This window comes from Lipotes vexillifer, unplaced genomic scaffold, assembly GCF_000442215.2.
Source record: "Lipotes vexillifer unplaced genomic scaffold, Lipotes_vexillifer_v1.1 scaffold661, whole genome shotgun sequence".
Classification (NCBI taxonomy): domain Eukaryota; kingdom Metazoa; phylum Chordata; class Mammalia; order Artiodactyla; family Lipotidae; genus Lipotes; species Lipotes vexillifer.
Window position 1 is genome coordinate 119,976 of NW_006796183.1, and position 14,815 is coordinate 134,790.

General features: G+C 48.5%; 1 protein-coding gene across 1 annotated transcript in view; it reads left to right on the forward strand.

Annotated features, from left to right (window-relative positions):
- The window catches only part of CFAP57 (cilia and flagella associated protein 57), a 75,845-nt gene extending 63,374 nt beyond the window's left edge, over positions 1-12,471 (forward strand). Inside the window, exons 21-22 of the mRNA XM_007468275.1 lie at positions 6,131-6,263; positions 12,257-12,471. Of these exons, the coding sequence (XP_007468337.1) occupies positions 6,131-6,263; positions 12,257-12,471 (348 nt within the window). The remainder of the gene's footprint in view (positions 1-6,130; positions 6,264-12,256) is intronic.
- Positions 12,472-14,815: the final 2,344 nt, after the last annotated feature.

The window sequence follows — 14,815 nt, forward strand, 5'->3', positions numbered from 1 at the left end:
GGCCTGAGGGGTCCTCCAAGGGCTGGGTCCCTCTCTCCATGCCAACCAGACACCCAAAGCAAATGTCAATCCTAGGAGAGGAAAGAAAAGGAAAGCGAGTAAAGACCACAGCCCAGGTGAGGGTGTAAGTGTCAGCATGAGGCTGCTCAGGGCAGGCAGAAGGGCCTCTTTTGCTCCCCCACTCCCCAGGGGCCACATGCCCACTCCTGCTGGGCCAGGGTGAGAGTTGGGGTAGCAGGAGCAGAGGAGACCCAAGCAGGGTTTCTGCCCAGTGCTACCACTCCCTGGTGGCTGGCAGAGGGAGCCATCAACAGGGAGAACCCCGGAGAGGGTTTGCTCAAACAGCATTGTAAACCTGTGTGCTGCGGAGCCCTGTGGATGCACAGAAGTACCACAGACAACTGCAGGGGGCCAGAGCGGGGTCAGGACGCAGGGCTCTGGGTTCCCAGCACCTACTCAACCAGGGAGACTCCTTGCTTATTGCAGTGGGCTCTGTGTAAGATTTTGTTTGGAAGACTTAAAAAAAGAAAAATTTTCAAAACTACTGTTCTGGATGATAAAAATTGTTTCCTTCTTTGGTCTTAAGGGCCAGGCAACGTGGCGGGCCTGGAGAAAAGAGCACAGCCCTGTCTTTGTACAGACCCAGTTTACCCTCCTGCTGGCCAGTCTTGCTGGGGGAGGGGCAGGTGGGGGGGTCCTGAACTTCTCCAGGAGCTGCCTTCCTATCTGTAAGAGAGGAAGAAAACACCAACCTCAGCCAGTTACTGCAAGGATTGAGTGAGCTAACTAATGTCAAGCATTGGCCACTGGCCCTGTACAGAAAAGGTGCTCCAAAAATGTTACTTTCCTTCCCTTCTTCCGAGCAAAAGACTTACTCAAGAACCAAGGCAGGGCTTCCCTGGTGGCACAGTGGTTGAGAATCCGCCTGCTGATGCAAGGGACACGGGTTCGAGCCCTGGTCTGGGAAGATCCCACATGCCGTGGAGCAACTAGGCCCGTGAGCCACAGCTACTGAGCCTGCACGTCTGGAGCTTGTGCTCCACAACAAGAGAGGCTGCGACAGTGAGAGGCCCGCGCACCGCGATGAAGAGTGGCCCCCGCTCGCCGCAACCAGAGAAAGCCCACGCGCAGAGACGAAGACCCAATGCAGCCAAAAACAAATAAATAAAATTAAAAAAAAAAAAAAAAAGAACCAAGGCAAAATCTAGTAGGAGAGCCTGAAAGGCCATCACAGCACAGACTGGGAGTGCCCATGGGCTTGAGGCACAGAAGATGGGACAGTACAGCTGATCCCAGGCCCCTCAGCTGGTGGCCCAGGGTGCCCATTGCTTTGGTATGCGTTTGTAAGGAGCTGCATCTGCAGGTACCAAGGCCCTGACACTTAAGTCTCAAAAGGCTGAGGAAGGCTGGGGCAGACGTGGCATCTGAAAGAAACTTGTTAGAAAACACAGAAAATGAGGTCACTGTCTCATTTATATGTTCAGATAGGAGCACGAGGCCTCCTCATTCATTCTCCAGCATGACTGCCAATACTAAAATAAGAGCTGCAATGGAATACAAACATCTAGGACATGTACTTTATTCATTCAGGACACGTATTTTGTGGGCTTCTTACGTGCCAAGCTGCGAGCTGGCTGTGGAGGATTCCCAGATTAATGTGATGGCTTGCCTACTCTCGGGGAGCTCACCTAGGGAACTTGAGCCAGACACAGATAAGCACTGCTCCATGCAGCGCATGCAGGGTGGTAAGCTCACTGGAGAGGGGGGCTTCAGCTAGGGGGCATGGCACTTGAGCTGGGCCTTGAAGGTGAGTAGAGGGGGTCAGGGAGCAATGGGGGAAGAGCCTTCCAGGCTGAGGACACAACCTGAGAACAGTCAGAGAAGACAGAGGCCTGTGGGGTGTTTGGGGACCCAGAAATCCCCCGACGTAACTTTATTGCAGAGCATGGGGGCAAGGAGGAAGGGCCCTTTGGAACGGTAGGTAGCTTAGGGTCACGTTGAAAGGGCTTTCCGTGTCACACAAGAAGCATGAGGTTTACTTTATAAGCTGGTGCCCCCTAAGGTTTCTTATGTAGGTAGGGGTGTTATCTGTTCCGGAAAGGTTACCTCAGTGGCAGGGGGGAAAGACAAGTGGGGAAAGGCAAGTGGCAGGAAAACCCTTTGGAAGATGACTCCCATGTTAAAGGGAGACGACAGGCCTTGGGAGGGGAAAGTTGTGATGTCAGAAGATGTTTCAGAGTAGAGGTGATGAATAGAAGTGGGTGGTTAGATGTGAGAGGAAGGCTGAAAGAGGAGTGGAGAAATGGTTCATTTATGCAGTTAGGCAGATGGCGATCCCACCAACTGTGGGCTCCGGAAAGACGCCACTGAGTGGGGCTCCCAAGTTATCGGAATAAATCCGTTGCCTGCTTTTGCACACTAACCAGACCCTGCTGTATTCTTAAAGGTGTCAACTCAAGGTAGGCCAGCAGGGGGTGCTCTAGGCATTTCCTTTCTGCGCCCTTCTCCCTCGGAGTCTGAAGTTCTGTCAGTCGGTTCCCGTGTGAGGCTCTCTGGCATTGCCCTCAACCAAAGGCAGTCCTGGACAGCTTGGCGTAGCCTCTTTGTTCAGAAGCCTTTCTATATAAACAGACCTTAGTATCCCCGAGCCAGCCTCTCTCACATGCCCCAAGTCCTGGCGCTCAATGGACCCAGGTCAGATCTTCCCTGCAGAGGAGCTGGCTGGTGGTCTGGAGGATCAGAGGGGCCTTTGTAGACCGTCCTGACCAAGGGGGGATCAAGAACTGAAAGCTCAGCAAACCTGCTCCATTCACATTTTGACTTCACAAAAATACCCAAGGCACTTACAGTTGACCTCACTGTGGCCTATGGACTCCTCAGAACACGGACCACCCCAGAAAGCCCTCTTAAGGCAGCCCCACTTGTACATTTCAGGGGCTCCCTCGGCCTCCATACCACGTGAGGTGTTGACAGAGGTGACGTACAGCAGAGGTGAGAGTGGAGTCTGGGAGGCAGCAGTCAGAGGCATCAAGGCACCTGGGGGCGGACGCCACCAGATTCGAATCCCAGCTCTGCCACCCTTGCACGGCCTCGGCTTCCTCATATGCAGCTGAATCCCGTAACACCTTCCTCCTGAGGTGGTTGTAGGGATTAAACGAGGTTGTGTATGCAAAGTGTCTGACACAGTGCAGGAATCCAGTCCACCCTTGGAGTTGTTATCTTGTTATTATCATCGTCATCAAGCATTTGGCGGTTCAGACCCTGCTTGCTCCCTCTTGGCTCGGGGCCTGAAACACTCTTCCCTGCACCGCCCCTCCCCCAGGCTCCGCAGGGAGGCTTCCTCACACCTGTGAATGCCCTGCGGGGCATCTCTCTGCACTGGATCCAAGCTGGCCTCCCACGTCTGGCACAATAAGCACCTAATAGGCTTTCTGTTTTGATGAATGAACCAACAGAGCAGAGGAATTGGGCTGCATTGAGTCCTGGGCCTCAATCACACTCTAGTGAGGCCTGAGTCGTGTTCTGGAGACCTGTCTTAGGTGACCAGCCTCATGGAGGTGTCCAGGGCTGGCAGTGGCGTCAGAAACATGCATATCAAAAGGTACCAGGAGCCTGAAGTCCCAATCATGGCGACAGGGTTGTCAGGGTGGAGAGAATGGCGGGGGCTCCATGTGGGGCCATTACAGCAGTAGAGGTGAAAGATGCTGAGAGCTGGTTATGAATGAACGTGAGATTCAGTTCAGACACAAAGTCGACAGGATTGAGTGACAAAATGAATGGAGGTTGACCGGGAAGAACTATCTAAAAATGTTTCTGGAGAGAACTGGAGAAACGGCACTTTCAGTCTCTAATCTTTATTCTGATTACTATTATTTTATCGAATGAAGCAGGGGAAGTGAACCTAAGTGATGCCAGCTAAGAGAAGGAGTGGAGAGAGCCCCTGAGTGGGCTGGTGTGCCCAGGAGTCCCCTGTGGCTCTCCTAAGACTCCCTTCTGTCTGGTCTCCCCTGCTCAACATTTACCCCCTGGTTTGTAATTTGCTGGTTTACAGGATTCATCTTATTCAACTTGGTATCCACTGTGCTAGTTATTCATTTGCTTATCCCTTCCACAAATATTTATTGAGCACCTCTTACAGGCCAGGCAGAGTCCAAGGTCTTAGAATCCAATAAATACATACTTAAGTGATTATGTCATGACATAAAGTCAGCATGGAGAAATTCCAGGGGGAGGAAACAGAGCATCTGAAAAGAAAATGTGGGCTATGCATCACCAAGGCCTGGGCTGGTTAAAAGGGTAAAAAAATCAGGAGAAAACCTGCTGACTTTATAGAAAAACAGGCACAAAGCCGAGCCTGCGAATGAGGGACTGGTAATAATTGGGCATTTCATCCGGAGAACATTTTTTTTTAATGAGGAAGAGTGAAATACCGAAAATCTGAAGGTAGATCTGATCTGCCTAATTAAAAAGGCTCTGGAGGGAAGGATTATCGGGGTGTCTGCAGTTCACATCCCCATTACAGAGAAGGCTTGTCCTGCTCGCTGACAGCAGTGCTAGGGATCACCCTGTCCTCTGGGCTCAGACTCCACATTCACCACTCCAGAGACAGTGTCCCCAGGGGAAGCACAGTTTGTTTCAGGCACAGGTTCATCTTATGTAGATTTGGTCAGTGTTTGCCTTTGTTGGTACTCAGACCCTCAAGGGCCTTGCTGCTACCCACAGCAGCATCTCCTGGGACCTGGTTAGAAATGCAGAATCTCAGGAGCAGCTCCAGGCCTGCTGAGTCAGAAGCCACATTTAACAGGATCCTCAGGCAATTGGTGCACAGTCCTATCAGAGGTGCTGTGGCGGACGTGCTGAGTACTGAGGCCGTGGGCTCCAAGAGCAGAGGGGTCCGTGGTGAGAGGGACGCCTCCATGGAGCCTCCCTTGGGCCTCCTGTGCTGAGTGTGAAAAGGAAGGCAAGGCAAGAGAGAAGAGACTGCTTGGTTCCGGAGCGCAGAGCCCCTCCACCTGGCCTGCAGCAGGCTGTGCCCTGCACGCCTCTCTACTCCTCTCACCTCGTATTCCCGTGACACAGAACTGCTTGCTGCAGGTCACGCCACACACCTGCCGTGTCATTCTGTGCCTTTCTCCTGCCATTCCAGTTATCTGGGACCCCCTTTACCCTCTCCTTGGTAACTCTGTCAAGCCTCAGCCCAGGGGTCAGTTCCTAGGAATCCACCCTGGTCATTCGGGCAGAGCTAAGTGTCTTTCCTCTGTGTCCCACTCCTCCATCCCAGCAAGGTGGCCACCTCACTAAAGTGTGCCCAGACCCCTCACTAAACCCTAAACTCCTCAAGAACAGAGGCCAAGTCTTACTTTCTCTATATATACACCTCAGGATCAGCACAGTGCCTGGCACATAATAAGTACTCAATAAATATTGGATGGATGGATATTTATCAAACTCTAACGAGAGAAGTGAACTTCCAGTGGATGTAGCAAATGTTAATTATCCATTTACTTTTCTTTATTCTTCAGTAAACTGTATGCTGCTGAGAGCAGAAACCATGTCTTATTTCTGTCTGCATCCGGGGGATGCAGCAGATACCACATAAATGTAGGTTCAACAAATGAATGGAAAAAAAACAAAGTGTAGCACAGTACTTAAGAGCTCAGAGCTCTGGAGCCAGACTGGGTCAGAATCCTGGCTCTCCCACTTGCTATCTATGTAATTTGGGTAAGTTACATCACTTCTCTGTGCCTCAGTTTTCTCTACTTTAAAACTGTGGTTGTAATAGAATCTATGCATAGGGTTATTATGAAACTTCAATGCATTAAGTTCATGCAAAGTGCTTAGAAAAGCATTGTTGTTGCTACGGATGGGAAGAGCCTGGATGGATAGGAATGGTGCACACTGCCTGTAGCTAACTTAGTCCACCTGAAGGTAAGTCAGCTGGTACCTCAAGAGGCTGATCCATGAGCCAGGATAAAGACTCATGCCACAGTAGAGGCACCAGAGACGTAATCTGGGTCCAGGACCAACCCTGACTCTTCCCCACACCCTTAGCCCCAGAGGCCAGAGCAGGTCCTGTGCCCACTGACCACTTATCCATCTACACTCACTCTCTCCTCCTCCTTCTCTATAGGAAAATGTCTCCCTGATCAAGGAGATTAATGAGCTCCGCAGAGAGCTGAAGTTCACCCGCTCCCAAGTCTATGACCTTAAAGCAGCCCTGAAACTGACCAAGGAAATTCAACCACAAGGCGTTCCAGAGACAGGTAATGTCACCAGTAGTCAAGAAAGATGGGCACTGGGATCCAGGGACCAATGGCAGCCGCGAGCAGGTCTCCTTTTGGCTTTCAAAGCTGCCTCTCCTGAGATTCCTCCTGTATCAGCTCACATCCACCCCATGGCCTCCTGGGCACCTCTGCATGCCACATGCCTGCTCTTCAAAGGATTTGTGAGGACCCTACCACATTCAAACACTCACAAATCCAGAATTCTTGGGGTCAGCAAAGGTTTCAGAATTCAGAATCTTTCAGATCTTAGGAAGAACACACTATATATACCGTCTGGGGCAGTGCCCTGAAATCAAACACATTAGTATTTCTGTAGTGAAACATGAATATTCTCACTAAACTTCATGAATTTAAAAATGCTTTCCATTTTTAAAGCTTTTTGCATTTTACAATTGTGGATCAAGGATTGTGGACCTGTACGATGAAAATAAAGGCAAAAATAAGGACCAGAAACAATTTAAAGGGAGAGGGGAAAGAATTACATTCAAAATATTAAATGAGTTAGTTATTGCAGTTATAAAATTCCTCTGAATTTCTGATAGCCAGGACAAAAAGGGAAAAAATATGATGGTTTACATAGCTCTCATATAGGGAAAGGAAGTTTCTTTCTGGAGGAACAAACCTTTCCCTGGTACTAAGTTCTGTGAGAAACTAAATACATGGAGCCTTACAAAAGGGATATTGGGGGCTTCCCTGGTGGCGCAGTGGTCGGGAGTCCGCCTGCCGGTGCAGGGGACGTGGGTTCGTGCCCCGGTCCGGGAAGATCCCACTTGCCGCAGAGCTGCTGGGCCCGTGAGCCATGGCCGCTGTGCCTGCGCGTCCGGAGCCTGTGCTCCGCAACGGGAGAGGCCACAGCAGTGAGAGGCCCGTGTACCGCAAAAAAAAAAAGAAAAAGAAAAAAGGGATATTGAACAACGTAATTGATAGTCTTTAACGGTAGGTTTTCAGACAATAAAAAAACATTCTTCAGGTATCCATTTCTTATCTGGACAGTCAATAAAAAACAAGAGTATAAGGTATTACTGTGGAAAATTAAGCCAACATAGTTCAAGTATATTGTTTTCTGGTGGTTTACCTTCAGGAATAAAGCTTAGAAACCCTAATGAACTGAAACATTCCACAGCTGTGGACTGGGTCGTTCAAATATCACCACCTCAGGTACTGTGGTTATGCAAGGTATTATCATTGGCAGAGGGTAGCTGAAGGATACACAGGAACTCTCTGCACTATTTTCATAACTGTTTGTGAGTCTTGAACTGTTACAAATTATATATATATATAATTGTTGTCTCATATGCCATTGTCGTTAGAGTTGAAGTTGAGAGGGTAAACTCTGTGAGTAGTACCCAAAGAACAATATTAGCTCTGAAGAACTGACATAAGAGCACAGCATGTGTTAAAAAGACTGAGAACTTGGGGGCTTCCCTGGCGGCCCAGTGGTTAGGACTCTGCGCTTTCACTGCCAAGGGCCAGAGTTCAATCCCTGGTCGGGGAACTAAGATCCCACAAGGTGCTTGGCACAGCCAAATAAATAAATTAGTTTAATTTAATTAATCAATCCGTTAAAAAAGAAAAAGAAAAAGACGGAACTTGACTTCTTGGAGGTGAAACCATCTTCAGTTGGAGGTGAAGCATAGATGTGTCTGTGAACAATCGCAAAACTTCTCTTTTAAAAAATTATTTCAAATATGCCCCAGCGGCCTAGCAAATAACCAGTTGAGATATCCTCAGGATGCTGTATGATATAGCCAGGTTCTTCTTATTACTGTGTTGGAAACTATCAGACATAGACAAAAATTGAGAGAAATTCTAATGAATCCCCATGAATTCATTCCCTGGCTTGAACAACTGTCGCTCTTGCTTCATCGCTATCACCACGCCCCCCCACCCCAGTTATTCCCTCCCACACCCACAGTAGATTATTCTGAAGCAAACCAAACATCACGCCACTTGTGTCATAGAGCTTTACTCAAGGGAAGTTTCATCGGTAGTGGCTGAAGACAGGTATTACCAATTGTCTGCCTTGATCACGAAGAACCTAAGTCTGGCTTAGGACCAGCAAATGGAAAGACATCTTTTGTTCATGGACTGGAAGATTTATTAAAATGTCAATACTATCCAAAGTGATCTACACATTCAATGTAATCCCTGTCAAAATCCCAATGACATTTTTTTGCAGAAATAGAACATCCATTCTAAAATTCATTGGGAGTTTCAAGGTACCCCAAATAGCCAAAACTCTTGAAAAAGAACAAGGTTGGAGGCCTCACACTTCCTATTTCAAAATTTACAGCAAAGCTATAGTAATCAAAACAGTATGGCACTGGCATAAATATAGACATATAGACCAGTGGAATAGAATACAGAGGTCAGAAATAAACACTCACATATATGGTCAAATGATTTTCAATGTGGGTGTCAACATTATTCAATGAGGAAAGGACAATCTTTTCAACAAATGGTGCTGGGAAAACTGGATACCCACACGCAAAGGAATGAGGTTGGACCCTTACCTTACATCATATACAAAATTTAACTCAAAATGGACCAAAGACTTAAACATAAGAGCTGAAACTATAAAGCTCATAGAAGAAAATATAGGGGGAAACTTCATTATATTAGATTTTGCAATGATTTCTTAGATATGACATCAAAAGTACAGACAACAAAAAGAAAGTAGATAAATTGGACTACATCCAAATTTAAAGCTTTTGCGCATCAAAGAACACTATCGACAAGTGTGAAAAGGCAACCCATGGTATGGGAGAAGATATTTGAAAATCACATATCTGATAAAGGGTTGACATCCAGAATATATAAGGAACTCCTACAACTTAACTACAACAACAACAACAACAAAAAATTTTTTTTAATAAGCAAAGGACTTGAACAGACATTTCTCCAAAGAAAATATACAGATGCCTATAATAAGTATATGAAAAAAGCAGGTGGGGAGGTAAACAGAAACTAGGCAGAGGCGAGTGATGCAGGCCTAAGAAGGTGGATGGGCTGGTAGGCTTTTGTGTGCTATACCTTCCCAGGGGTGCTACTTTTCCCAGGGCTCCATGGCTAGGCCACAGCTTGACTCAGGATATGGTTACCAGGGACAACCAGTAGCAGAAGGAGGATGAAGGGTCAAGACCTAGAAAAGAGAAGAAATCAAGAGCCTAGAAAGATCAAGAGTCTAGAAATTGCAGTAAAGGAGAAGAGGCAAGGAGCAAAGGCAGACAGAGAAGGATCCAGACTTCTGGGAAGGATGGGATAAGTCGAGTCCTCTGAATGCTGGCCCCATCAGGTCAATTAGAGGCCAAGGCAAGGCTGGCCACTGGCCACTGCTGACCACTTCCTCTTTAAAATACTCTCTTCCTTGGCCACCATCGTCTGTTCTTTTCTAGTTTTTCCTAGAAAAGGGGTTGGCAGCAGATAGGAAACAGACCCCTCTTCCACTGAGAGAAGCTTGACTGTGGTGAGGGAGTTGGAGACACAGTTCCTCAGTGAAGAGGGTGGCAATGTCATCCATTAAGAGCAGAGAAGAGGATGGATTTGGCAATAATTTCTTGGATACGATATCAAAAGCACAGGCAACAAAAGAAAATATATAATAAATTAGACTGTCAAAATTTAAAACTTCTGTGCATCAAAGAACACAATCAACAGAGTGAAAAGGCAACGTAGGGAATGAAAGAAATCATACAGCTAATAAGGGGTTAATGTCCAGAATATATAAAGAACTCCTACAACTCCAAAACAAACAAACAAACCTGATTTAAATATGGGCAAGGACTATAGACAGTTCTCCAAGAAGATACACAGATGGCCAACAAGCACATGAAAAATGCTCAGTATTACTAACAATTAGGGAAATGAAATCAAAGCCACAATGAGATACTGCGTCACACTCATTAGGATGTGGCTACTATCAAAATAAACCAAACCAAAAAGAAAAAACAAAAACAAACAAACAAACCCAGAAAGTAACAAGTGTTGACAAGGGTCTGGAGAAATTGGAACCCTGGTGCACTGCTGACTGGAATGTAAAACAGTACAGCCACTATGGAAAACAGTAAGGTGTTTCCTCAAAAAATTAATAACAGAGTTACCATATGAACCAGAAATTGCACTTCTGGGTTTACACCCAAAAGAAGTGAAAGCAGGGTCTCAAAGAGGATATTTGTACACTCATATTCATAGCAACGTTATTCACAGTAGCCAAAAGGTGGAAGCAACCCAAATTTCCAACAATAGATGAATGGATAAACAAAATGTGGTCTATATATGCAACGAAATATTATTCAACCTTAAAAAGGAAGGAAATTCTGACATATAATACAACATAGATGAGCCTTAAGGACATTATGCTAAGCCAGACACAAAAGGACAAATACCGTAGGATTCCACCTATCTGAGATACCTAGAGTCATCAAATTCATAAAGACAGAATGCAGAATGGTGGCTACCAGGGGCTGGGGGTGGGGGGAATGGGGAGCTGTTTAATGGGGATGGGGTTTGAGTTTTTTGAGATGATAAGAGTTCTGGAGATTAGTTGCACAACAACGTGAATGTACTTAACACTACTAAACCATACACTTAAAAATGGTTAAGGGACTTCCCTGGTGGTCCGGTCGCTAAGACTCTGCGCTCCCAATGCAGGGGGCCCAGGTTCGATCCCTGGTCAGGGAACTAGATCCCACATGCCGCAACTAAGAGTTCTCATGCCGCAGCTAAAGATCCCACATGCCGCAACTAAGAGTTCCCATGCCACAGCTAAAGATCCCACATGCTGCAACCAAGAGTTCGCATACCACAACTAAAAGATCGCACACGGAGCCACGAAGATCCCGAGTGCCGCAACTAAGACCGTGCGGCCAAATAAATAAATAAGTAAATAAATTTTTTTTAAATGGTTAAGTTAGTAAATGTTATATAGATTTTACCACAATTTTTTTTTCTAAGTAGGGCAGAGGAGTTGGAGTAAAGATTGAAGTTCCTAAGTGCTGCTGTGGGGAATGAGAGTTTGCTGACTATGGACATAAAGTCCATCTGGGGTTGGAAACCAAGAACTTGAATCTCGTGTGTTACTTTTATCGGTAACGCGCAGCAGGCCAGATGTGAAAGTGGTGACCCTGGATGCTCAGATTATCTTGGATGTAGGCTGGGAAGGGTACCTGGGGCAGAGGGATGAGGCATCTAGATGGGAGAAGAAACTCACTGTGGGTCTACCTGGTCAGAAAAGGAGTGAATCTAAGAGGAACCCATTTAGTAGGTAAAAAATGGAGTTGTCCCGGAAGATGAGGTCTAAATTCAGCCTAAGAAGAGGTGAATGGAGCACTAGAGTGAAAGATCCTGGGCGTGACAAGGGAGGGGAAGCCACAGAGTGGGTGTGGAGCTGACATGCAGGCCAAACAATTAATGCTGAGAGTTTAGCCTCGTGAGGCCGGGGAGTGGGGTGAGCCGTGGACCCTCGTGGACACCAGCATCACCCAGGACAGCACTGAGACAGGAGGATGGCTGAGAGTCTCGAGGGGCGTCCCCAGGGAACATGAGTGAGTGGCCACAGCAGGAGGGCTAGAGAGGGGTCTCCGGGAGCAGGTTTCCGTGAAGAGGAGGACTGGCAGCTTGGAGGCCAACCCGGGTCAATAGGAGAGTGCCACTCTGCTTGGGGTGTGGGGACTGAGCAGCCCCCAGTGGAGGGGGCCTCGGGGCAGGCACACTGCGGGGCTCAGGAGAGGGGCCGGGCTGAGGTCAGGTTTAGCATTTGCTTTATCACTCCAAAGCGTGTCTCTTCGTTTCTCCTTCTCTGCTAGACAGTGAAATGGCTCATCTCCATCTCCCTAGCATCTGGGTTGGAGTGTCTACTCCATAGCAGGTGCTCCATACATGTGTGCGGGGGTGGAGGTTAGAGGGGGAAGGGAGGATAAGCTTTGCAGCAGCCCAGTAACAGGCCCACACTAGTCCTGCTCTGTCCCCTACAGTGTCCGGCAAAGACTTGCCAGGCATGCCTCCCACCATGAGACTGAATGAGCAAGAAGAAACTGGGAGAATCATTGAGATGCAGCGCCTGGAGATCCAGCGCCTCAGAGACCAGATCCAAGAGCAAGAGCAGGTCCCAGGCTTCCACCCCTTCGCCGGGATGCGGCTGCCTTCCCTCCTGGGGGCAGAAGCAGACGTAAAGCTGCAGACCAAGTGACCCACTCTGGTGAGCCGTCTCCAGCCACGCCGGAAGAAGCATGGTGGTTCTGTCCCCAGCCGGACTCTGGGCTGCAGCCCCTGCAGCCCTGACCACACCAGCCTCTCCCTCCTGCCCTGGGGAACCTGGGACATGGGCAGAATAAAGGTGTTCTCCCACAAGAACATCCAACTCTCTGCTTAGCCAGGGAGCTGGGGAGGGAGGAAGGGAAAGAGGGACCCTGAGGCCCAGGGGGCTCCTGCTCATCCAAAGCCACCACTGCTAGTCCCTGTCCAGGCACAGGGCTGCCTGTCACTGCAGAGATCCCACGCCGCTCCCCGCTCTTTTCTGGACCTCAAGGGCAGGGCTGCCTGTCGCTTCTGACCTGCCTTCTCCTCTGCCAGCCACGTCAGGACCAGACAAAGCCTCCTACGTTTTCTTCTTACTTATGAAACAGAATGAGGTTTTCTGAGAATTTTCACAGCTGTGTGAAGGTGAGAGTAAAATCATGAACATGGCAAAGTTGGTAGAGTTCCCCCACATCTTCCATTATCTGCAGACCCTGGTGTCAGGACTATAAGCAGAACTCTGCCCTTCTTTCTCTTACCTCCATGCCTCTCTAGACTTGTCATCCTCGGTCTGCAGGGCCCTGCCCTGCTCCTCCATTTCTGGGGGCCACCTCTTCCTCTAGACCCCATACTGGGTTGCCCAGCCACACATACCAGGAGAGGTGGTTTTTTATGCACTAAGAACCCAGATGTCCCTGTCTTCTCCCACCTACAGAAGCCAGACACCCTTCTAATACCCAAATAACAAATATTAAGCCCCCGATCTCTCCTGGTGCGTCATGGAATCTCAGGGCTGAGATACAACAAGACTTCGAGAAGGACTTGAACTAAGACCTGGGACATGGCTGGAACCCCCTCTCCCTCTCTTATTCTTGCCTCTCTATAGACCAGCCTCCCATTGCCAGTACAGTTGGCAGAAGGGGACCCTTAGCATCCCATGAGTAGATGCCCCGAGGCTGACATGGAGTCTCTAGTCTAACTTTAAATTGCCCAAGGAGAATATCTGGGGCCTAGCTTGGATCTGGAGCTCACCGCTATCCAATCAACTGTACCCATAGGGGTGGGTCACAGGATAGAATGCTGGCTACTGGGGTTCATCCCTGTAGTGAAGTTGGTCATTGTGAGTGGAGCAGATATTCCAAAAGATGTCTGTCTGGGGCAGCTGTCAGTCATGGAACATGGGGTGGGGGCAGGGTACCTGGAGCCACTGAAGACCTGGTGCTACACCTGTGCTTTAAGCCCTTTATTCTCCAACTGCCTTTCAGGGTGGCAAGGATGGGACCTCTTTCGCTCACCACCATCTCCAGCACCTGCACAATCCCTGGTCCAGAGAAACAGTAAATGTTTGCTGGATGAATTATATTATTTATCGCCACCCCCCAACTATTTAGACTAAGTATTATTGTCCCCATTTTACAGATGAATAGACTGGGACACATGGAGTTTAAGCCATTTTTCTAAGGTTGCAGAACTAGAGCTGGGACTGGGACCTTCAAGGTCAATCTAGTTCCAAAACCAATATTCTCTCCACTGTTCATGCTTCCATTCACAAGCATTCCTTGAACACCTATTATATGCCAGGCCTGTTCTAGGAGCTAGGATGCATAAATCACTCCGTTCATGAAGCTTATCTCCCAGGGCGGTAGACAGACAATGTTCCAGACAGATAAGAATATATAGCATATTTGACAGCGACAAGTGCTAAGGAGAAACATGAGAGAATAAAGGAAATCAAAGAACGAAGGGCAGAGAGGTAGGAAGTAGGGGGAAGGCTGTGATTTTAGACACAGGAAGGAAGCCTCACTGAGGCGGTGACATTTGAGCACCTTCCTGAAGAAAGGCGAGGGAGGGAGCCACGTGGGAGGAAAGAACTCCAGGCAGAGGGAACAGCCAGTGCAAAGGCTCTGAACAAGCACAAGCAGAAGAGGGACTGCGGGGGGGTGAAGTCAGAGAAGGCCTTAGAGACGTGGGAGGACTCTGGCTGTAAGACAGACTCTGGGTAAGACAGGCCATTGGAGGACTTTACCTGCTCTACCTTATAACAGGATCACTCTAGCTACCAGGTGGAGAATAGCCTGAGGTGGGAACTTGGCCGAAGCAGGGAGGCTGGGCTACAGGGCCTCTCCCTTCTCCTGGGTCCTCCCACCATCTAACACAGGGGTCCCCAACCCCCTGGGCCACATCCAAGACCTGTTAGGAACCAGCCGCACAGCAGGAGGTGAGCAGTGGGAGAGAGAGCGAACCACCGCCCCCCACGGCCCCCACCGCCCCCCACCGCTCCCCATCACTGGCATCAC